Consider the following 24,391-nt stretch of genomic DNA (forward strand, 5'->3'; position numbering starts at 1 on the left):
GATAGATAGATAGATAGATAGATAGATAGATAGATAGATAGATAGATAGATAGATAGATAGATAGATAGATAGATAGATAGATAGATGCTTTATTGCTGTCTGCCAGGCAGCCTCCAGCGAAGACTGAATATCCTTTATATGTTGTATGTGTCTTGTTTTTATACATATGTACATTTGTACACATTAAAGTTTTCATTTTAAACTTAAATATATTTGGTTTCCCAGGTGTGCATACTTAAGACTTGTTTATCAAAGGATAAGATAACCGAAACCCTTTTAACACTCATTTTTTAACATAATGTATAGTTCTTTGATATTTTATGTTTATTTGCTTACTCAGCTGTAAGAAACAAGTGTTTATTTACTGATGTATTGCAAAATTTGATGATTTGTTTGTCTTGATATAGTTCTTCACTGCAAGCACAGGAGGGCAATGGGTCCTCATGATACTCTATCCCCACAAAGGTGGTATTATTTACAGGACTATAGCATTAGGCGTACTAAGGAGTGTATGAGGCATTATTGTAACCTCAAAAAAAAAAAAAAGTCAATGAATTTTTATTTATACAGTGCCAAATCACAACAAAAGTCATCTCAAGGCACTTTTCACATAGAGCAGGTCTAGACCGTACCCTTTAATTTAATTCAAATAGACCCAATATTCCCACATAAGCAGCACTTGGTGACAACGGCAGGGAAAAACTTTAATGGGAAGAACTGGGCTCTAGGTGGGCACCATATGTCTTGTGGGGTAGAGGAACTTTAAGACAAAAGCACAAATTCAGGTAAGAGCAACAGTAACATCACTTTTATTTATTGGTCAGTAATTTTTTATTGCTAAGGTAGGTACATCATCAATGTTCAGTTAATTGCACCGTGGGTCATTCATTATTAGTTATTATCTCCATCAATGAAGTACAAAAACACTAATGTAACTTTAGTTAACTCCACTGCGGCTGCTACACACATTCATCGAAGAGAACAAGAATACAGAAGATAACCGCAGCCAGGCTTTACAACCTTCTTCACTTAGAGCCAGATTTTCATAGTAAAAGTGTTTAGAATTGGACTTTAGTTTTATTAAATTGGCAAAACAGTATGTTAGGTTATGTTAAGGAATGTTTTACGATCACTATCACTAAATGAAAATTACAACAAATTACAACTCGTTATTCTACTGGTAATCTCATAAAAACCTGGAAATGACTGTTGGGCACTTGTAAAGGCATGTGAAACCAGAGGCTGGAACATATTTAGTGTCAAATATTGTGGATGTAGTTATCAGTGTCCACATTATATATGCCTGGATAGAATATGTTTCAAGCGTTGAGGTGTTAGTAGTACCTCCATACTGAGAGCAAAGAGTGGTCCAGTACTTGTAGTATAAACAGGGCTCCTTCATAGGTTCGGTTTCTAAACCCAAGGCTCGATTTCTTGATTTTTGCTGTTCAGTTTCATTTACACACACACAGCTGTTTTTCTCCTTCTGGCTGCCACATTGTTCGATAAATGGCAATTACACTCGACAGCAAAAAACAATTTAAAATACGGGGTAACATTAAGTTTAAAACCGTAATGCAACAATTTTTCCGAACCGTTTGTACAGTTTGGAAATCATCCATTTCCAATTCTTCCAGTCCTGTGCAGGAGCCCTGTGTAACAGAAAAAGACAGCAGCCTGAACCCTCCTCATCACTGCTTGAGCACTGGGAGCTCCCTCGGCTTGAAGAACGCCTGCACCATCCCCATGGCGAAGATGTACACTTTAGCGTCCACCACGGTTTTCTCTTTCCGTAGCAGCTCTGTGGGATCAAACGAGAAAGCGACCGAGGAGTCAGACGGCTGTAAATGCTTTGTTTTCTGTATGTATCGACAGTGTCTGTGAGGTCTCACCGTCTATTTTCAACTGGAATTCGTCCAGAGGTAAAAGGATGACTTCAACAAATTCTGGGAGAAGAGGAGAAGAGCGGTGTGTTATTGTTGTGTTATGAGAAGAAGATTGTTTATGTGCATTTAAGTGCAAGAACATAACTCACCTCCATCACCTGTGTGGAAGACAAGAGGACAAGATGAGTTTGTAACATATATTATCAACATAAAATACAGTTGGCATGAACATTTTCATATTCTTATCATTTGTCGATGTCACTGAGATTTATGCTGTTTTTATGTCTGCTCTTTTGCTTGCAACTGTTATTTAAAAAGTCGCAGTCTGCACATGATTCAGGCTTCCTGTTATGCTCTGTTTGATGGAAAGTTTTTTTTTTTATCAAAAATGTCACACCAGGGAAATCAGCAAACAATTGTATCAGTGTCAGTTGAGTACTCAGACAAATACAAAATAATAATACAGCTGCCAGTGATGTGTTATCAGAGCAGAGCAGCACAGTGACAGAGATGCGAGATGCCAAAAAAATGTTTTGATAAAATGACCTCCGCAGGAAGTCATCAAGGAAATGAAACAGTCATGCAGATACTAGATGAGAAAATATTGTACAGTATATCAGGTGTCGAGTGCAACAGAGGATGTTATACTGAACAGAGACCTGTTGTATGAGTCATGTGACATATAATGTAGATAGTCTGCCTTTTTCTTCCTGGAAGAGGACTTGTTTCTACATCTGCAACTAATAATGAATGTCATTATTGATTAACTGATTAGTTGTTTAGTCCAGAAAATGTCAAAAATTTTTTTTTTTTTTTTTTAAAGTTTCCCAACGCTCAAGGTGATGCCTTCAAATGTCTCCACAAATATTTAGTTTATCATAAAAATTTTAAGAAACCAGAAAATGCTGGAATCAGAAACGTTGAACTTTAAAGACTCAATTAATGGATTATCAAAATAGTTAATTCAAACCAAATTAAGCAACTAATTTACTTGTTTCAATTAAAATTGGATTTTAAATGATACCAAAACCAACAATGAATATATTACTAAAGTAAATGTAATGCATATATTTTACCATATCATCAGAGCGTGCCAATTTATTGAGATATATATATATAAAATATATATATTTTATAAGTTTATGAGCATATTTTGGGTCAGCAACTTCAGTCGTTGCTCTGTCAGTGCTGGCAGCTGCCTCAGGGTTTTTATCCTGGTCTACATCCTCTGTTAATTATAACACCTGGCAGTGTAACACCACCTGATGTATGTATCCTCTCATCCATCTCCATAACTGTCACGTCCCCTTTGACCGATTACACTTTAGAGGATAAGAATATAAAAATGTTCTTGCACAATGAGTGAAATACTTTGTGTCTTCTCACCCAGCTGTTGTGTCGGGTTGATATTCTCCATGTCATCTCCGTTGATGTTGACCATGACCATCTGGGTGGTGCAGTTAGACAGACCGGGGTCCAGACAGGTCACTGCATTAATCAAGATAACAATGAGACGTCTTCTCACTTTGCACTTTGAACCTCTCCAGAGAGATACAATACAGCTAGGAGAGACAGCTAATGCAATCAAATGTACATATTTGTGTATTGATACCTGGAGTGATCCCTACTACTTCTCCTTTATAGCCGGTTTCTTCCTTCAGCTCCCTGAGTGCAGCCGCCTCAGCGTTCTCCCCCTCGTCAATCAATCCTGAGCACAGCAGAGATAAAAAGCGACACCTGAAGGTATGGCAGAGGTCCAAACAGCTCTGATGTGAAGACACGAGATTTTTCTGACACTAAGTATTAAACCTGCGAAGCATGCAAAGTTGGATATTCAATTAAAGGAAGTTTCAGTTGTTATTATGATGAAATTCAGAACTTACCTGCAGGAAACTCCAGAGAGCAGCATCCCAGAGGAGGACGAAACTGCTTCACCATCACCACGCAGTCTTTGTGCAGCGTCCGTTTCAGCAGGGCGATGATTCCCACGCCTGCAGGGAAACTCTGTTATAATCATCCTGCTTCTCTCCTAACCGTCAATGCGAGGTCGAGTAACTAACTAAACTCACCATCTGCTTCTGTGTCTCTTTGCCTTGTCGTCCTCTTCACACTCTCCCAGATTCTGGAGGACGAGAGCAGTGAAGGGGGTGAAAACAGTACAAAAGGAGTCTTGCTTCAATTTAGTGTCATGTCACTAACAGATGGAACAGTACCTAGTGTTTCCAGCAGGGTCCACGTATGTCGTCTTCTCCAGCTTCACCCATTTCCCTGCTGCCAAGATCTGCAACACAAAGAGTAGCGCGAAAACTCTTAGCTACGATTATATGAAAGGCTGTAAACGCACCATGTCGCTCTGCTTTAAAATGAAAGAACAACGTTGCATATTAAAGAGATAGAGCTAATAAACATGTCAGTATGAATTAGAGCTTTGAGTCTTAACACATTTACAGGCAGTGGACATCGAGTGTTATTAAGGACAAGCGACATACCTCTTCTTTCACTATGTGTGGTGTAGTGGTTGCTTTGTGGTCCCCGGAGTTGCTCATTTTTGGATATCTAAAAACATTCAAAAAATTTATGGAAAAGTCTAGTCAGAGAGCTTTAACTCTAAACATAACACAGCTCAATAGAAACACAGTAACAGACTTAAACACAACACGGTTATAAGTATTATTTAGCTGATGACGACACTAATAGACGTTTCTGATCATGAGTTGCTCAATTAGCTGTTCCCTCCCCAGTTACATTTCCACATATATGCTAGCTTTTACATTCGTTGCTTTATTTGTGTAGCAATAGAAAGGTGCGTTACATTTTACACAACAATAAATGTTAAAAGCCGACATTTTTTAAACTTTCAAACAATCATATATGAGGAGAAAGTCTAAACTTAACTCACGTGAAGTCCCAGCCGTTTGTATGCACAGTCAGAGATTGAGATGAAGTACTGAAGTGTCACTCTGCCGCGAAGCCCGGGGACCAGCAAATATCACCACAGCAGTAAAGAATTATAATGTATATTTAATATTCTTGCAGTTATATCTACCACACACTCAAAGTAGAAATTCTGCATTTATTTTCTACCTTTTTTTTTAACGCAACTACTTTCCTATTACATGCTATTTATATGATAATTCACAATAAATAGGTACGTTTAGGTAGTTAAAAGGTAAATATACAAATCCAGAGACGGTGCCTCCCATTTTATTAGGTGTGCGGTTTGATTCGTGTTTGTTAGATTATATGACATATTGGAACATTTTGGTTCGTGGATTGTGAGAATGAAAAATAACGCTGCGCTTGTAGTTTTTTATGTTACTGAGTGATTGCTCTTCTTAATAAACGATCTATGCCTCAAGTCAGCGGGTTTTACATACACCACGCCTACACGTGCACCCAAAAAGACCTCCCCAGCTAGAAATAACTAATTTATGACATATTTCGAGATACTAATTCAATTTCTTCACTGCTTACTAATTGAAATTCAACCAATTACAAAAACCGTACAAATATGAAGGAACGTAGTCTCTAAATTCCGAGGTGTTGAATGAAAACGCTTCACCACAGTTTCTGTGGCCCGGAAGATATTTACCGATGGACACACTTCCGGTACAGGAAATTGCAGCATGAAGAAGGAGCAAGTTGTCAACTGTCAGTTTTCGGTCTGGTACCCGATATTCAAGAAACATACAATTAAAAGGTAAGCAGAAGCCGTTTGTATAGAAAGTCCAGAAATATGTAGTTGTTCTTGCTGTAAAACACAACGCAGTTAGCCCACTGCTAACATTAGCTGCCAGGCAGAAACAGATAGCTGCTATTTCTGTGTTTATGTTTGTTTTTATCTTGTTTATTACCAAGTTATTGTGTTTAAATCCTGCTCAGAGCAGCTTCATTCAACATCCTTCTTCCTTCCACCTTTGTGTCATTGTTTTTTTATGTTAACTGTAATAATGTTTTTTATTTTCCAGTCTGATTCTTCCACTGCCTCAGAATGTAATAGACTATTTACTGGACGATGGGACACTGGTAGTCTCTGGGAGGTAGGAACACACACACACACACACACACACACACACACACACACACACACACACACACACACACACACACACACACACACACACACACACACACACACACACACACACACACACTTACACTTGCACATCACAGACACACTCAGACATACACACACACACATATACACATAAATACACACACAACACACACATACATAAGTGGTGTTCCGGTTGCCTTTGTTAGAATGACTAAAGATGACAAGTGTGTCTATGCACAAATAGCAAAGCTTATATAGTATATCATCTGGCTGTCCTGAACCAACCAACCAACACACTTGCCAGTTCATGAGATAAACCTAGATAAAATTACTACAGTATAATATGAGGCCCGACCGATATTGGATTTTAGGGGCCGATACTGATATCAATATTAAGGAGCAAGAAAATACAGATATCGATATATTGGCCGATAATGTACAGAATATATACACAAACCTTCATTTTTGTAGTCGACCCTCAAATGTGTTTGTGGCAAAGATATGTAATGTAAGCCATGATATTTTACAGTTTGACAATAAACTTAATTGTAGAAAATGACATCAGTGCACTGAAACAGTAAACTTCCCTGAGAATGTAATGATTATAATTAGCTATGAATTGAAAAAAGACACAACAAAAAAAACCTACATATATCAAAATTGAATTAAGAAAAAGGATGTGTGTGTGTGTGTTTCATCTAAATTATGTCTCAAGATCCTCAAAGCTGCATTTTTTGGTTTTCTTGTGAATGAGTTAAATTATTCTTTCTTTTCTAATGCAGCTGCCAAATTATTCCAAATTTTCCTCTTTATTTTCTTTTCCCTTCAGTGACCATAACACACAGCAGACAAACACTAACAGCGACTCTGATGCAGAGGAAGACATTCAGGTAAGAGGACTGAATCAAGAGGTTGGGAAGCTCTCCTCAGTATTTATTCTAATTTTATCAAATTACTTTGAAAGGAAACAAGTCTGTTTCCCTAATTTATAATGCAATGTGTCAGAGCTCTGTAGTCACTTTGTTGCTTTTTTAAACGTACGCAAATGTATTTATTTACACATTTTAACTGAATATTAAATGAATTAAAAGACCAATGCTGAAACCACAACTGTAGACCAACGGAAGAGGGAGTCCATTTTTTGTGCAGACATTTAATATATTAATAACTTCTCAGCATCTAAAAATGAGTGAGATGCTTTAAGATGCATTGTCTCATAGAGCATCCATTGTTTTAGTTTTATGCTGAGTCACCACAGCCACTTAAAAGTCAGGAAACTCCGAGGTGTAGAACACAACAAAGTATAATTTTATAATGAAACATTAGTGAATTAAATGAATAGATACACATTAAAAAAAATGTGTATCTCAACACTTAATTGTTTTTAAGTGTTTAAATGGTCTGGCACCATCTTATTTAGCAGAGCTTGTGCAGCCTCACAGTACGTCCAGAGCACTTAGGTCGGCAAACCAGCTGCTCCTGGCAGTACCTCGGTCCAGACTTTGTACCCGTGGGGACAGAGCCTTCTCAGTGGCGGCCCCAAAGCTGTGGAACAGCCTACCTATCCAGGTCAGAGCTGCACAGTCTATTGAGCACTTTAAAACACTGCTGAAAACCCATCTTTTCTCCTTGGCGCTCAGCCACAGCTAGGCGAGAATCCTTGGCTCTTATTTTATTTTATTGTATTTTTATCTTTACTTTTACTCTTTTTTAAATTGAGCTCTTATTATTCCTTTACTGTTTTATTTATTATTATATTTGTGTCTGATTATATTGTATTTTAATAACTATACAGCACTTTGGTTCAACTGAGGTTGTTTTTAAATGTGCTTTATAAATAAAGTTTGACTTGACTTGACTTGACTTGACATTAAAATCAATGGCATCATATTGTCTCATCACAACCTCAGAGCAGCAACACAACAACAGTTATACAGTTAAGTCAGCAGCTAGAACTTCATTAAATCTTGTTTTTTTTATCCTCTAATCCTGTTTTCTGTTCTCTGCTTCCCTCTAGTGGTCAGATGATGAAACAACCACCACTGTCACAGTAAGTGCATTTAATGTTCCTCACCAGAATTCACTGCCTGTGTTACTGAAGTCTTCCTCTTCACTTCTATGGTGCATTACTACTTTGTGCAGTGGAAAGCAATGAGTTGTGCATCACATCACCCTACATGTCATGATCCGTATCTGTTTCCACCAGGCTCCAGAGTTCCCAGAATTCACCTCTAAAGTGCAGGAGGCCATAAACGCTCTAGGTGGAGGCGTCTTTCCCAAACTCAACTGGAGTGCTCCACGGGTAAATCCCTGCACTCTGCTGAGTCATGAAACATGATCAAATTGTGTTCCCCTGCTTCACTTTAAGTGTTAAGTTTATTAAACAGCATTTTCTGCATGGTTGATTTTTATTTGTAGCATAAGCAAATTATTTGTTGGCTCGGAGCTCTGTATGTTTCAGTAAATTAAACACTTGCTTCTTGCTTGTACCCCTGCCAGCATATAAAGTGTGTGTGTGTGTGTGTGTGTGTGTGTGTGTGTGTGTGTGTGTGTGTGTGTGTGTGTGTGTGTGTGTGTGTGTGTGTGTGTGTGTGTGTGTGTGTGTGTGTGTGTGTCTTTCAGGATGCCAACTGGATTGCACTGAATAGCTCCCTGCAGTGTTGCAGTCTCAGTGAAATATTTCTGCTCTTCAAAAGTTCAGACTTTATCACCCACGACCTCACACAGCCGTAAGCTTTGCTATCGACACACACACACACACACACACACACACACATGCATACACACAGCTATTTTGCATTTAGATGACAACCAGTATGATAAATAAACAGGTAATCTGCAGTAAAACACAAACTGAGCCTGCGATGTAGATTCATGCCTCGCACTTTCCGCTCCACATGTCAAACATTTAAATCAGCGAATGATTTACTGCATCTGCAAAGTTGTTTGTGTTATAAAGTAATGTAATAAATATTTACTTGTTGGACTCTGAAGACTTGCAGACTTCTCTCTCACAGCAGCACGAGAGTGAAGCTACTTCTTATTTATGTGACTGTCCTGGTTGTCTGGTTATATTAAAATAAAATATATCGTAGTTTTTCATCCATTTTTTTTTTCTCTTTCTGGGCAGATTCCTCAAATGTAGTGACCAGGATTCCCCAGATCCAGTCATAAACTATGAGGTATTTAAAGGCAGGCAACATGAGCACACAGTTGTTAAAGGTGTTTCTATAAGATTTCTTTAACATTCAGTGGTTCTCTGTCCTCAGTTGGTCCTGAGGAAGTGGAGCGAGCTGATTCCCGGCGGAGAGTTTCGTTGCTTCGTCAAAGAAAACAAACTGATTGGTAAAACCCTCCCTCTGTCTTTATTATGTGTGATTGCCTGTTTCCGAAAAACTGCCGCAGCTCAGGCTTTGTCGCCCTGGAATTTTGATAAATAAACACATTGATTGGAAGATTATAGTGCTTGATGTTAACTGAAAAGATCACATTTTATATAACGAGCCACAAGAATTGCAGGAGTTTTCGAATGATTGCTGGAAGAAAGAGTGAAACTGAAAAACAAAAAAAATCACTATCTGCTTGAGGGAATGGGCGCTGGACAAGAAGCAAAAGGCCTGATAGGAAAAGAGAATAATTATAGCAAATCTTTCCAGCGATGTTCAAGCGCTACCTTTTCAAGCGCTACCTTTTTCTGTCTCATTTTAGAACCAATTATAAACTTCAATTTGAGCTCCTCTGATTGTGTGTGTGTGTGTGTGTCTGTTCCCACCCAGCCATCTCCCAGAGAGACTACACTCAGTATTACCAGCACATCTTGAAGCAGGAGGAGCAGATCTGTCACGCCATACACGAGTTCTTCAGCCAGCACATCCAGTACAACTTCCCAGACGAGGACTGTGAGTACCACTTGTAAAAAAAAAAAAAACAACACTTTTTTTACAGATTTAAGTTTTTTTTCTTGTGTGAAAGTGGGAGATACAGTGAATTAAATATAATTTTTTTTGTTTTTACAGTTGTGTTTGATGTTTACAGAGACAGTCAGGTAAGCACTGATTCATTTTCATATGGCAAACTTGGAAAATAGCATTCCTAACTTAATTGCACCCATTTATCTTGAACCTTTCAAAATAAGATTGTTGATCTTTATACATGGCGGTACACCTTCCCTTTGTTTTACATCTTTCACACTTTACGAGGCATTTAATAGGTTTTCTGGCACTGCATGACATTAACCTTTCAAAATAAGAGTGTTGATGTTTATACATGGTGATACACCTTTTCCTTTGTTTTACATCTTTTTCATACTTTACGGTACCGCATGACATTAACCTTTCCAAATAAGAGTGTCAATCTTAATACATGGCCATACACCTTTCTTTTACATCTGGGTGTATACTGGGCTGCATTAAAGGTCATTTACATATTGCGTGTGTTGCAGGGAAGGGTATGGCTGATTGACCTGAACGCGTTTGGCGAGGTGACCGACTCCTTGCTGTTCAGCTGGGAGGAGCTGACGTCTGGTGGGATAATCAGCCAGCAGCAGGTCAGCCGTCACGACACGTTCGCTTTCAACAGCTGTGTTTATTTCAATGTCAGTTTGCACCTGGATGAAGCTGAAGCCCAAGCCTGAGTTTAAGCACGAACAAGACTGTTTTGTAATTACTGTGTGTGTGTGTGTGTCTGTGTGTAGGAAGGCCCGGCGTTCCGCTACACCAACAGCGAGGTGACGGTGCAGCCCAGTCCCTGCCTGAGCTACAGGATCCCCCGCGACTTTGTGGACCTCTCCACTGGAGAAGACGCTTACAAACTCATCGACTTCCTAAAACTGGTAAGATGGATCTAGTTAGATGTTAATCACCCATCAGCGTTTGCTCTTCAAGTCACTCCTCTCTCCATCTTTTGAGGCTTGCATATTATGTGTGGACCCACTTTCAAACTGCCTGTTTGATAGTTTGTTTCCAGACCACAGATGTAATTTAGCTGTTTATAGTTCACCCTAATTACATTTACATTGATGTTGTTGCAATGTCAGCGTTGATTGATGTGCATTTTAACTGCAAATAAATAAATAATGATTCCAGTAATGAACTGAATGAAATAATGCCAGTAGAAATCACATCTTGCTACTTAACGAAACCATAAAATGCTGGAATGCTGCACTGAGCTCGGTAAACATTAGAGAGGAACCCTGACAGCCAAACAAGTCTGTAATAGTGTCTCCTAGTTCATTAAAGTTGCCCAAATCAATACTTTTACCTGAATAATGAGTTAAATGTAAAGTGTTATTCAGACCAGATCAGGGGTAGGGATGTTTTTATTTCTAACTTTCGTGAAACAATCAGAAAATAGCATTTTATTTCTTTCATTTATGTGCTTTCTTGCTACCTCCGATCTCTGTGTCTCTCTCTTTCTTTTTGTCTTTTTAAAAATAAGTCTAGAAGTCATCGGCAAAGCCTAATTTTACATTTTAATATTATCAAACAAAGAGAAAAGCTCTGATCAGTCTGATCACCAGCTGTGATTGACCACCACAGCATAACATTGGGTTGCGTTTCTCAAAAAGTTGATTCCGGTTCTGATTCTTTGTTGTGCTGCCTCACAGTGACCAGACATTAATGAATGCTAGTTAAGAGTAACTCTGAAATTAAAGGACCAGTGTGTGGGATTTATCATCAAACGATGAGGTTGCAGATTGCAACCAGATGAATACACTGAGAATCTACAGTGGCTGTGAAAATCGTTTCCATCTCCGTAGTATATTACAATTCTGTGAAGTATACAGTATGTACTAAAGTTAGAACAGCCCAATTCAAACTGAAAAACTTAACAAAAAATACCTAATAAATCTGCTTTTGAAAGATTTTTTCTTTTCCCATTTGAAACAGTCGAGCTAGTTTTTTAACTTCCAGCATCTCGTCCCTCCACTAGATTTTGCGTCTTTGTTTCAGGTTGAACTTCCTCCACACTCAAGCATACCCACTTTTGGGATTTAATATGAAATTGTGTTGCAGGTTTTTAAAGTTTGAACCTCCTCTCCCTTTCTTTCCTCTCCGCAGACCAAAAGCCAACAGGAAGAATCTGAGGACGAGGAGGAAGAGGAGAACCCCCCGCAGTGAAAGCTGAAGAATAGCCGCTCGTCTCGTCCGACTTTCCGTTCAATGTCTTCTGCATGAAGTGACTCTTCTCTTTACTCCTGCCCTGCTTGAGCTTTTTTTTTCCTTTTTTTTTCTCAGCCTGTTTCCACGCTCCCCCTGGAACGGTACGTGGTGTACCCAGGGTTCTCTTGAATAGCTCGCTCGTGTAAGTTTAATGGAACATGTTAAATTAGCGGATCATCTTAAAGGCTCTTTGAGGATTCATTTTCTGTTGACTTGTTCTCTGCCTGCAACTCTCACTGATTGTTATGGCTCAGTGAGACGGAGGGAGGGAGTCTTCTGCAGTGTCCATTAGCTAGTTTTGATTTTTTTTTTTTTTTATGTGGGGAGGAAACTGTATTCCTGTAAGTGGAAGTGTTCAGTAACACTGTAAAGAATGCCTGTTTTTATACTTTATAACAAGTGTGTATATTGGTCTATCTATCTTAATTTCAGCCTAAATAGTGCATGGATTTGAAATGAACTAGTCCACACACACTTTTCATTGTATGTGTGTGTGTATCTGACAACCTCTTAATTTAACATTAAAGCCGTTCATCACCCAGTCAGTTTTCATTTTTTCTTCCCCCATCTCTCCCTGCCAATTTCCTCTGAGTACTTTTGACACCCTCATCGCTCCGAGCCGCTCCAGACGCCTGTTTTTTGAAGTCCGTTTTCCCATCATGCATCGCTGTAGACTGTCGCTCCCCCGAAAAAAAAAAAAAAAAAAAACACCATTAAACTCCTTGTCGTGTATTGACTTAGCTGTCAGTCTGGTGGGGTGCTGTAAACTAGCACATTAGAAATTGATTGTGCTTTTTACGCAACAGCTCTCATTACGCCGGGAGCTAAATGAGCTGTGCACGCACAGCACAGGGAAGTTCATTTTGAGTTTTTTTCTCTTTTTTTTTTCTCCCTCCTCCTCTCTCCCTTCACTGGATTAATAGAGCAATTACAGGGAGACGGAAAGAGCTGGTGCTATGAGGAGAGTTACGACTCCCTGGGTGAAACGCTGTAGACGGGGAAACGTCTACGAGGCACGTATTGTGGAGAATATTGTGCATTAATCATCATTATGAAAATGAAATCTGGCTCCAAACATGCCGTCCAGGCACAGGAAGAAGATGAGCTTCACTACTGATATCTGCTGAAGTAAAACTCAAAATCACATAGAAATATACAAACAGCTGCTCTTCATTGTGTCTCATGCCTTATACCAGTGAATAGAAAGCTGAGCCGATGATAAACTCCTATCTCTCTTCATTTTCTTGCCAGTTTATTTGGTGCACCTAGATAAAACCAATGCAATCTACAACACAGCCCTGCAATAAATCTGACCTTTATGAAGGTTATACTGTTCAGTTTCTGTTGTAACTGTTCCAGAAGAGGAGATATATATTGATATTTAATGGACAAAATACCAGACACCTCCCCCATAACACAGTGCAGTTCATTTATTGCAGTAGTGTTGCAGTAGACTGTTAGGTTTAACAAGGTTTACCTAATAAACTGAAAAGGGGTTGTATTTCATGTGACTTAAAGCTGCTATAATCAATATTTTTATATGATCGCAATCAAATCAAATGGCTGCACGTTTGTAAAAAGGTCACTCAAAATGATGAACTGGTCTCTATAGCTCTACGGAGCGTTTTAGCATCTTTCAGCTCATTGTTTTGGCTTTTCAGGTTGTGACTTTAACGTTTTGATTTAGTGTCATTGCTCTCATCAGCGTTGTTTTTGGTGAAAAAGCTGCATGAATAGACTTTATACTATCTGCCCGGCAACAAAAAGCAGCCAAAGTTAGTGACTATGGTGAATTTAGTTGAGAATTTAGAAGTTAATTAGTCAAATATTTCCCTCAGGAGTTTGTGGAGACTAAAACAGAGCTCAAAGGAAAGAGAATATTGGACTTAAATTCACCTGGTGGATACAAACATGGCTCTAAATGAATCTGATGGATATATAACAATGCAACTTTTTACTAACCACTTTAGAACACGATTTACAGTTTGTTGTGCTGCTCTCAAGTGGCCAACAAATCTATTAATGCATGCCTAAAGGTAGAACTTGCTTAGTTAGACACCTTTGAGTATTGATCGAAGATATATTTATCTTGGCCTAAAAAGCATTTTGCTAATTGGTCTAGTAAAATGTGTTGGTTGAGACAAATACACAGTCTTCCAGGCTAATAATTGTGCGATAAAAGCTTTAAAATCAGATGATACGGCACACAGAAGGTCACTTGAGCAATCTATTTTGTTAGATACATGAATCATCGAAAAAGCCGCTCCCATTGAGGTTTGATTCAAACAGTGAGATCATTATTCTTCATGTGGGAAATAAAAGTGAACTAACAGGCTTTTCCACTTGAGCTGCACATTGATGATCTCATACTGTATGATACCCTTTTGTTTTCTGTAGTAGATGTGAAGTTACCTACCTGATCTGTCAAACTGACAATATCTAATGACAAAAAGTACAACATCAGCAAATCTGGAAAGCAGTAGCAGTGACATTAGTGGATTGAATACATTAGTAAACTGCAGTGTGAAAAAGGCTTATATGGTTGAGATTTTTGTATGTTAAAAAGAAATAGAGATCAGTGTCTTACCCATATTAAAAAAAATAAATAAATCTCAGCCTTTCATTGGTTCTTCAGCTCCACTAACCCAGCCAATGAAATGACTTGCGTGTGTGTGCAGGATGAAGATTTGTAGCTGTGTTTTGGCTGCAAGCAGGGTGTCTGCACCTTCATCTTCTTTGACCTTCATCCTCTTGTTAACCATTTCTGATGCCCTCCTTTCCTCCTCTACTCCTTCCCTTGCTGCTGGGTAATCACCTTTCATCAGGGCGGAGGTCAGATTTGCTGACTCAGTGTAAAGAAAAAGAGGAGAAGGAGGAGGAGGAGGAGAACAGAGAGGGGAGGAGGCAGAGGAGTTTTCCTTGGTTGCTGCTGAGGAAGAGCTGCAGTAGTTTGCAGCCGGAATACTCATGAGCAGCTGAGGCTGCAACACATTGTCCTCCCTCTCCCTCCTCCTCCTCCTCCTCCTCTTCCTCTGTCTGTGTCTCCCTACTGTGTTGCACACACACAAGTAGCCTAATAAGGCCAGAAGTCCGGACTAGTGTGTGTTTGTGTGTTTGAGTGTGTCTGTGTTGAGCAGTAACCCGGCCCGAGTTGACCTCAGCGCCTGCAGCTGTCACAGTCCGAGGGATCAGTGCTGCCCTGCAAACTGAAATTTAGTAATCCAGGTGTTATGCAGTCTGATTAAACCCTAGGTGAAGCTGCAGCCGGGGTCACTGTTGATCCCCGGGTGGCTGTTTGGGGCCATGCCAACGCCTTTTGGGATCCCAAATGGTGACAGATGCATGATAGTTGTTGTCAACTAAACTGGTGCATTGCGAATGTACTGCTGCCACTTCAGGACCAGACGTACACATGCACCTCTCTCTCTCCCGGACAGGATGCATTAGTAGCATTTATTCTCATCACAATATGCAAGTGTCTCAATAAGATGTAGATTCCAGGGTAATTATAGAGTGTGTATACTTCATAGAGGAAGTTGTTGAATTGAAAGGAACACAGAAAATGATTTGTGGAGGAGTGGAAACCCTGAAAGCGCAGCAATTAACAGCTTTTTAGACTATTGCAGGTGGCAGCAGGTCTGCTGTCAGGCTAAACAGTAGAAACAGACAGATACAGGAAGTACAGGGACTCTGCCTTCAAAATAATAGTGAAAGAGAAATGGCAATTGAATTTAGTGGAATAGTCAGAGTAAATACAGCAGGTTTTGAGTACTTGTTCAGCCAGTAAATTATCATTGAAAGCAATGAAAGATGTATCATCTTTATTTTCTCTACATGGGTTTTTGAGTTTGTTACTGTACAAACTGTATAGGCCTATAGATGGCTTTTACACTGTATGTAAAGTGCATCCTTTTACTGATGTATACAATACATGAGACTGGTACTGTATACATTAATAAAAGGTTGGTCATAAAGGAAAGCAAGATGTTATGATATTACTTTGGTATACAATTATCTAAACTGCTAAGGACTGGATATCATAATTATAATAATTATAATTATTTATTATTAGTTCAGTGTTCAATGTAAAATGTCCATTATGTAGAGCTTTCTGCAATATTCTGTAAACAGCTCATCTTTGGTGTAGCTTCAGGAACAGTAGTATGCTTATACTACTGTGGCTTACATGAGGTTGCTGCTTCAGGATCCCAGATGGCATAACTGTTTATGTTCTCTGGTTTTCCTACATGAGGCACTTCTAAGACATCTGATGTTCAACCTTACGTGTTATTCAGATGAGTCAGAGAACAGCATCACAGAGGCTTTAACCAGCCCTAGGAAGAGCTGCTCTCTGTATTCGTCTAAGCTCAGAAAACAATGGCAGGATAGCTTACATATGACTTTTTTTTTAAAGTTGAATGATAAATTGCTAAGATTTTCCTTATTTTCTTATTTTTCTTGTTTTATATGGGAGAACAATGTCGAAATGAATCATTTTCAGATAAACATAATTTTAAAAGGTAACGTTACAGACTGAAACTACAGTAATCTTCATTGTGACATGTTCTGTCAATTCCAGGTGCTATTTTGTACAAATGCCGAATGACTTTAGTATAAATTTACTTTAAATGGAGGTTGTGCATTGTTACTTTTGAGTCAGTCAGGATGAAAGTAACACACATACTATGACATTTATATTCACAAAAAAATAATTAAACTTTTTCTCAGACCTGCGTAGATAAGTCTATTAACACACTGCATTTCCTTACATTCCTGCTTTGAATCATGTTAAGTGATTTACAGTTCAATTATTTTTAATTTATAATGATTACATTATTTATTATAATTAAAGGGAAAGAAACACTTGCTACTTTAGGACCAATGAAACACCTGTTACAATGATCCTGACAGTTGAATCTGACTTGTTTCTATACTGTAAAACTCTATTAACATTTACTGCTTGAGTGAAAACAGCTTTTCAGGTAAAACTCAAGGTAACTATGATATATCTACATGATTTTTCGCGGTAAGTGATGCGTGCTTTACGTGCTGACGTAGTTAAATATATCAGACTTGTATGGGCTTCGAGAAAATTCGCAGTGTTACCTTCGACCCGGTTCTCCCTTACTATTTATCTACGGAGTCGGAAATAAAGTCTGAATTGAATAATTATCCAAATAAACCATACAGAATAATATCAGGTGTTTACATATCCAGCCTGACACGACGTAAATACACTGTCTTTTATCGTGAAAGCCTCCATGAGAAGTGCTGTTATCTCCCGGGTGCGTTGACAGCTGCTGTGGGCCAGACGGCCGGAGGCTGGAAGAAGGGAGGAGGAGGAGGAGGGCAGGAGGAGGAGGAGGGAGAGAGAGAGAGGAGACCTGCAGGAGGGCTCACATGGTCCTGCTGCAGCGGAGCTCAGACCACCGGGACCCTGCGAACATCTCTGTCACACACATCTAACTCGGCTTCATTCTTCTTCATTTCCACACTCGTTCATTTCTATTGTGCTTCTTTAGTTGTTGTTTTCATCCCTCCTGCATCCCGCGCAGCCCACTGTCGGTCGGACCTCGGCCGGTGAAGCAGCGCCATGGCTCGGGAGAACGGAGACACCGGCAGAGGAGAGACGTGGAAAAAACAAGTCGACGACATTAAGAAAATATTTCATTTAAAAGAAGTCCTCGGCACGTAAGTACACGCTGCTTTAACTAACTTCACTGCCAGATATGTCTTCAGTGATATTAGCAGGGGCGGTTTCAGCTATTCGGGGGCCAGAGGAAAACTCTGTCTGGCTTTATTTTCACCTTTTCTCTAACTGGGAATGTTGATATTGGCAGTGATAGAAGAAATACTCAAAACTTTTCTTTAGTAAAACTATCAATACAACACAGTAAATATACTGTAAAAGTCCTTCATTCAATATTTTGCTTTAAATAGTGAAAGCAATTTATTATTGAATTTAAATTAGCTTAACGCGTGTTCTAGGTTGAGCTTTTAACTCTTATATAATGATGGCTAGCTTAATCAATAATAAGGTATCATATTTTATATAATATATGTATTGAGTAAAAATCTGAATGTGCAATGTAACATTTATCTGTCAGGTTAAATGTTATGGTGCAATGTTACACAGTTGTGTGTATATATAGATTTTAAATGTGTTACTTTGGTGTATAATCAGTTATAATAGTAACATAATTAAATATTTACCATGTCTTAACAACACAATAAATCTATGGCTGTTTGGGGCCCTTTTAGTCGGGGCCCCAGGTTGTTGCCTACCTTGTCTAATGGTGATGTCTGGCCCTGGATATTACAGTAATATTCCATCTGGCATTCGTTGAACATACTGTGACATTATTGTGCTCATCAGCAGCGCTTCTAACACGCTATGACTGTTTGACACATGTGTCATCTCCTGTAGTATCACTGTAGTATTCCTGCGGAGGCTCGCTGCTCATCTGTGGGTGCTCGGCAGGAGATTTTTAATCACATCACTGGCTCCTGTTTCTTTTCTTTGCCACTGTAATTGCCCATTTGCACAATAATGTGTAATGTTTCTGTAATATCTCTGCATGGTGCGTGTTGCGTTGAGTGATTTTACAGTCCATTAATGGTTCTTTTCAGCAATCAGCAGTGATTTCATAACAACATTACTGTTATATTATTCCTGCTGCAATATTGCCAGAGTGATTCATGTAATAGCCACTTACATAAAATGCATTTGTGGCAATTAGCAGTATTAGTTTATAGTGAAAGTTATTGTGCTTTATAATTTTTTTTACGTAATAGTGCTTTATCGACTTTCAGGATGTTTGTCATTCTTATAATGAGTTTATTATAGCCTGTGGTAGTTTGTAGTATTATGAATTTTCATATAACATCCTTTTAAACTTTTGGTCATATTCCTATAAAGTGGAGCTAACACATTATTTTAAAAGTTTTTCAATGTTATGCTCATTTCCTGAATAATTTGCAGGTATAAGTTAATTTTACAGAGAGGGTGGTGCAATTGTGTACCAATAATAAGAAAGAACAGAAAAAGAGTTTATTTGGGAAGTGCAGACTCATCATGTTTAGGTTCATATGTAATAGTAAATTTGTTTAAAAAAAAAAAAATCAATAGAAAATCTTAAATTAGACTCCTAACAATGATTTTGCCTATTTTTCATTTCAATTTCTCACATTAGCACATCAGGTGGTTTCTAAAAAACTTTATAATGAGCACATTTCCCATATTCTACCAAATGACATAACCCTTTCAAAATATAGTCCAAAGTATTAACAGTTACACAACAGCTAATTTTAAGAAATCATTGAGAAAACCTACAGCTACCTAGACTTTTTTTCCTCCTTATAATTTGTACCAAACTGCACCACCCTCTCTTTAAAATGACTTTAAAATTAACTGTAAATACTTATAAATTAAAGCCTGACCAGAATGACTGTAGTATTCCAGTCAGGTGTGAATATGTGTCCTGTATGTGTTCAGTAATCTATAACGATGCTGTGAGCGTGACCTTCTTTCTTTTGATCTCTTATGGCATGACTAATACTCCTACAGTTTTCCTGTGATATTCCTGTAGTCTGTACTACCTGATATGCAGATGTGTGCAGCGGTGACGTATGATTTCTAATGGTTTATCTTTTTGGCACATTTGATATTATTCCTGGAGGGCTTTAACATGCCGCAGGAATTTCAGCCTCTCAGCAGCAGCAACAGTTTCCCTTTTACACTTACAATCTTTTCCACTTGGACTCTATCTCTTTCCCTCGGGTCGTAAAGGAGATGTTAACTCTCCTGCACAATTTTAGGAAATCTTTTCTTCTTCTGCTTCTTTTATCTCTCTCCCTCTGCTTTCCCCGCATCCTTCCCCCTCTCTCTCTGTCTCTTCCATCTCTCCTCCTCGTTCAAACAGAAACAGAATACAGGCCGACACCCCCCCACCCTAAATCTCTGACAGCCAGACTCTGTAAGCCTCTGTCGGCTCCGCCCGCTCTGTTTTTTCCTGTTGTGAGGAGTGAGCTGGTTGGACGGCGGCCCGGAGGGGGGGGGGGGGGGACGTGTGGGGCGGATCCAGATTGGGATTAACAGTGCGGGGATTACAAAAACTTCCCCATGAGTAGAAGGAAGTTCAGACAGGTTGTGTAATGATAAAGATGGATGGTTAGCTTCCTTTTCTTAGAAACACCTGAAATTTGGACCGGATATGAAACACACACACACACACACACACACACACACATAAAGTACGTAGGATGCAGACTGGTACAGGACTCAGTGATCCGAGTCGGCCATGTTGCAGCCACATATTAACCAGAGCTGCTGACAGATCTTTGAACTTGATGCCTCAGCAGAAAATGGAAAGAAAAGTGTGTGTGTGTGTGTGTGTGTGTGTGGGTGGGTTTGGGGGGAGGTGATTTGTGATAGAATAACATAGAAAAACAGGATGAAGGAGAGGAAGAAGAAGAGGTGGTGGCTGTGAATCAGGAGCAGATGAGAGTCTGATGATGAAGCAGAGGGATAAAAGTGCAAGCTCTGAACCAATCATAAATGAGCTGTTGTAACAATGTGGCAGCCAATGAGAAATTACGGGCAAGTCACTTTCACCTACTGTACCGGTGTTTTCAGGTGCAGCCGCACATGTGGGAAAACAGACCTTTCCGGCTGATGCGACTATTACTGCAGTGCTGCATCAGCAGTTTCTGAGCTGTATCTGTACTGACAGGATGTGATGTCACAGATCTAACCTCTGACTCGTCATGTTTGGTCTCCTCACGCTCGGTCACCTTTGCATACCGAGGCCTGTGGGTTATAATATTTTCTATCCCATAACACTGGATTAACTAACCAGCATTAGCTTATGGTGTGCTAGGTCTGTGTGTGTGTGTGTGTGTGTGTGTGATCTCCTCGGTGTCTTATTACCCTCCCCCGGTGTGTATGATGTGTGTGTGTGTGTGTGTGTCCCTGTCGCTCACTTCTCAATAATTCACTACCAACAGGAGTTTGTTCCCTGTGTGTGTGTCAGCAGGAGGGATCACAGTAAGAACAAGTGCTAGAGACAGACAACAGAAAAGCTTAGAAGGTTAGAAAGAACAAGTTTAGGGGTGTGTATCTGTGTGTGTGTGTGTGTGTGTGTGTGTGTGTGTGTGTGTGTGTGTGTGTGTGTGTGTGTGTGTGTGTCTGTGTGTGTGTGTGTCTGTGTGTGTGTGTGTGTGTGTGTCCTCTGAAAGTTCGCTTCAGCGTCACATCTCAGGCTCTAGGTTGAGATTAGAGGTCAGGGACTGGGTGTACTTTGCCGAAGGTCTTCCGCAAGTAGGCCTGTAGAAAAGACAAAGAGTCGCGAGCAAGATAGAGACGGAAAGTAAAGTGGTGGCGGTGATGGGTGGGTGATGCATTGTGGGAATGTCGCTGTGACATCTAGGGCACGCTGCCCTTAATTGATGCTCTACTTCCCTGCTGCTGGCACTGTTCTCTCTCCACTGTTTCTGGGACTGCAGAGCCCCCCCACCACCACCACCACCACCACCACCTTCCTCTTCCTCTTCCTTCCTCCTCTTGACATGCCTCTACAATATATCTCCCTTCATCTTTCTGTCTGTCTCGCTGTCATACGTCTCTCCCTCCTCGCTTATGCAGATTTTTGAAGTTTCTTTTTTATCCACGTTATAAATATCATCCTATTATTAGAACAAAAGAGAGTTTATTGTGTGTCACCGGTGAGTGGACCCCACATCGCTAGCAATGTGTGTATGTGTGTGTGTGTTTCTAAATTTGTGCATTGACAAACACATTGGACAGAAATCTGAATACCTACAGTATGTCGACAGGCTCACCCTCTGCTCATCTACCCATCTGTTCTCTCCTCTTCTCTTTTTTTTCCTACCAGTTCTTCTTCTGTCGAATTCTTCCTCTCTGCCTGCTGGTGCTCAACTGTTATTGGTTGCTGTTGTTTGTTGTTGTTGTTGTTTCAGATGATTAGAGCGTGTTGCTTTAATGAAGCAGTTGTTCCTGTCGGTGTCATCAACCGCGTTGTCGACGGTGATTACTCAGATCGTGTTGTTTGTCAACGTTGCTCACGGTGTCGTCGATGTTGTTTCATAATTACAGCGTTGTTGTTGTTGTTGTTGTTGGTTTCTGTTGTTGACATTAACCACATGTCAACAACTTGTTGTCTGAATCATTAAAGGCTTTGATGTGGATGATGCTCTCTTTTGATGCTGCTGATGTTTGGACTTTGATTTTTATAGCTGTTAAATACAGTCGTTAAGAAAACTCGTCATGTTGTTGTTTATGTTGCTGATGTTCATGTTGTTTATATTGTTGTTTGTGTTGCTATCAAAGGAAAATCTGATAAATTACAAATAATAACATTCTTAACTCAAGTTTCACTTACAAGATTTTTTTTTCTAGAGCTTTCAACCTTATCTTATGGCTCTCATCAGCTGTCATGGAAATCGGTCATCCGTAATCAGGTGAAGGATACGACTTGGGTTGACAACTGAGGCATCTCCATGGCAACTGAGCAAACCCTTTTCATTGAGATTTGGATGAAAGCTTTAGAAAGAAAAACCATCATAAGTTAACCTTGATTCCACATTATTTTGCCAACCTACTATTTCCAAGTACAATAATAAAGCTTCATGTTCAACAATAGAGGTGGTAAAAAGTGAAAGTAAGGCCACCAAAATCCTCTCATTACACATTAAACAGTGTGAACACACCTTAAGCAAGCACTATAAGGTCAAGTTTGAACCAGTAACTTGTTCTGTAAGCTTTTCCTTAGCTTTTTACAATGGACAGTTTGAGTAATACTCCTTTTATTTACAAAGTTAAGCCAAGCTAATCTATTATTAAAAGGCTGTACGTTTGTTGATTGCTCATGTTGCTTTCCCTTTCAGACTTTCTAAGTGTTGCTAAACCTCTGATAGGAATTATGCCCATAATGATGCCAGTAAGTCATAATAAACTGGAATGATTCTTTAACCCTTTCATGCATAGTGGTCAACGCTAAAGTTCAAAAAATGTTCAACATTGTTTTCATGCCTAAAGAGAAATAAAAACACTTGACTGAGGTTATAATAATTCATGCATGAAAGGGTTAATAGTATTGTTATTCATGTTAATACTTTCATCTGTCTTCTAGTCATAGACGATCTGAGGATTTCAACACACTCACTCTCAGTTTGGCTTTTCAGTGCTTCAAAATCTGAGCTACAAACACACACACACACACACACACACACACACACACACACACACACACACACACACATACACACACACACACACAACAGGACATTTAAAAGCAGCAGAGGGAATATATTTCCACTTTATACATGCAGCAAATAAAACAGTTGCATTTGCCAGCTGTCAGGACTTTCCTCATCACTAAATGCACTTCATGTATAATTATTAATGTGTGTATGTGTGTGTGTGAGAGGGGGAGGGTTGCCATCATCATCATCTCTACAAAGACTGACACGTGCGTCCAGACCTCTGAGTATTAATGATCATAAACTTTAGTCCATTATCGGATCAGTGCTCTATTTTAAGCCTCTTGACGACCACATCCAGCTTATAATGGCTGCGGGCTGAGAGTCTGTTGTCTCGACAGCTGTGAGCACGTTGGTGTGTGTGTGTGTGTGTGTCTCCTCTCACCTGTGCAAACAATGTGGCCATCTTTAAGAAGAGGTATAGAGAAAGTTCATATTCCTGAAAGAAAGTCTGAGTCAAACTTTGATATTTCAGTCACACAAACATATTTATCATTAACTGGCAAAAAATAGAGACATTTAAGACTTTCACTTCTTCACTTTCTTAGCGTTAACTTGGTGTTGTAGCTTTTGTTATATAAAAAAAGAGTCATACCTCTCAAGCTTATCATTACACATCAAAAGCACTTCACACTTTCCATTTTCGTCGGGGGCATCTTGTCCCGATATCCCGCTGTGACTCCATCTTTGTCAGTAACGGAAGCGAGGCAAAATGCTTTTTCCCAGCAAACCTTTTAAGAAACACAATTGAAGTGAGAGATCTTACACAAAGGACACTTCCCCATCCTTTTCTCTGCGTTGTCAGACACAGATAAGGTAGAGTACATGAAGTATGAGGCAGACAAAAATGGATCCTGGTGCTGTGGGGCAGCTGAGGAAATGGGACACTCATTGGTAACGCTTCGGTTTGTTTTCCCTCTGCTGGAGGATTTGGTTTCAGTGCTGTTGTGCAAATCCGAAAGGGTCCCGACAACAACATCTGCTGTTGTTGGGGGAATCGGGGCCG

General features: G+C 39.5%; 4 protein-coding genes across 4 annotated transcripts in view; 3 read left to right on the forward strand and 1 right to left on the reverse strand.

The window, feature by feature from the left end:
- The window catches only part of optn (optineurin), a 413,618-nt gene that overhangs the window by 304,336 nt on the left and 84,891 nt on the right, over positions 1-24,391 (forward strand). The window lies entirely within an intron of this gene.
- nudt5 (nudix (nucleoside diphosphate linked moiety X)-type motif 5) lies at positions 795-4,818 on the reverse strand. Its single transcript, XM_062443818.1, has 10 exons — positions 4,787-4,818; positions 4,377-4,443; positions 4,101-4,168; positions 3,957-4,009; positions 3,771-3,878; positions 3,500-3,595; positions 3,274-3,375; positions 2,037-2,045; positions 1,894-1,947; positions 795-1,802 (listed from the first exon to the last, which is right to left on the reverse strand). The coding sequence occupies exons 2-10, from the start codon at positions 4,431-4,433 to the stop codon at positions 1,693-1,695; spliced, it is 657 nt and encodes a 218-aa protein (XP_062299802.1). The 5' UTR covers positions 4,434-4,443; positions 4,787-4,818; the 3' UTR covers positions 795-1,692.
- Positions 5,507-12,640, forward strand: cdc123 (cell division cycle 123 homolog (S. cerevisiae)). Its single transcript, XM_062443817.1, has 13 exons — positions 5,507-5,587; positions 5,856-5,927; positions 6,774-6,834; positions 7,962-7,994; positions 8,151-8,246; positions 8,567-8,673; positions 9,075-9,126; positions 9,214-9,289; positions 9,721-9,843; positions 9,961-9,989; positions 10,386-10,490; positions 10,638-10,775; positions 12,004-12,640. Exons 1-13 carry the CDS (start codon positions 5,514-5,516, stop codon positions 12,061-12,063), a joined length of 1,026 nt encoding a protein of 341 aa, XP_062299801.1. The 5' UTR covers positions 5,507-5,513; the 3' UTR covers positions 12,064-12,640.
- camk1da (calcium/calmodulin-dependent protein kinase 1Da) overlaps positions 17,659-24,391 on the forward strand; it is a 59,930-nt gene continuing 53,197 nt past the window's right edge. The window contains exon 1 of the mRNA XM_062443759.1: positions 17,659-17,796. Within this exon, the coding sequence (XP_062299743.1) occupies positions 17,699-17,796 (98 nt within the window). The 5' untranslated portion in view covers positions 17,659-17,698. The remainder of the gene's footprint in view (positions 17,797-24,391) is intronic.

The sequence above is a fragment of the Scomber scombrus genome, chromosome 22 (genome assembly GCF_963691925.1).
Source record: "Scomber scombrus chromosome 22, fScoSco1.1, whole genome shotgun sequence".
In the NCBI taxonomy this organism is placed as follows: Eukaryota; Metazoa; Chordata; class Actinopteri; order Scombriformes; family Scombridae; genus Scomber; species Scomber scombrus.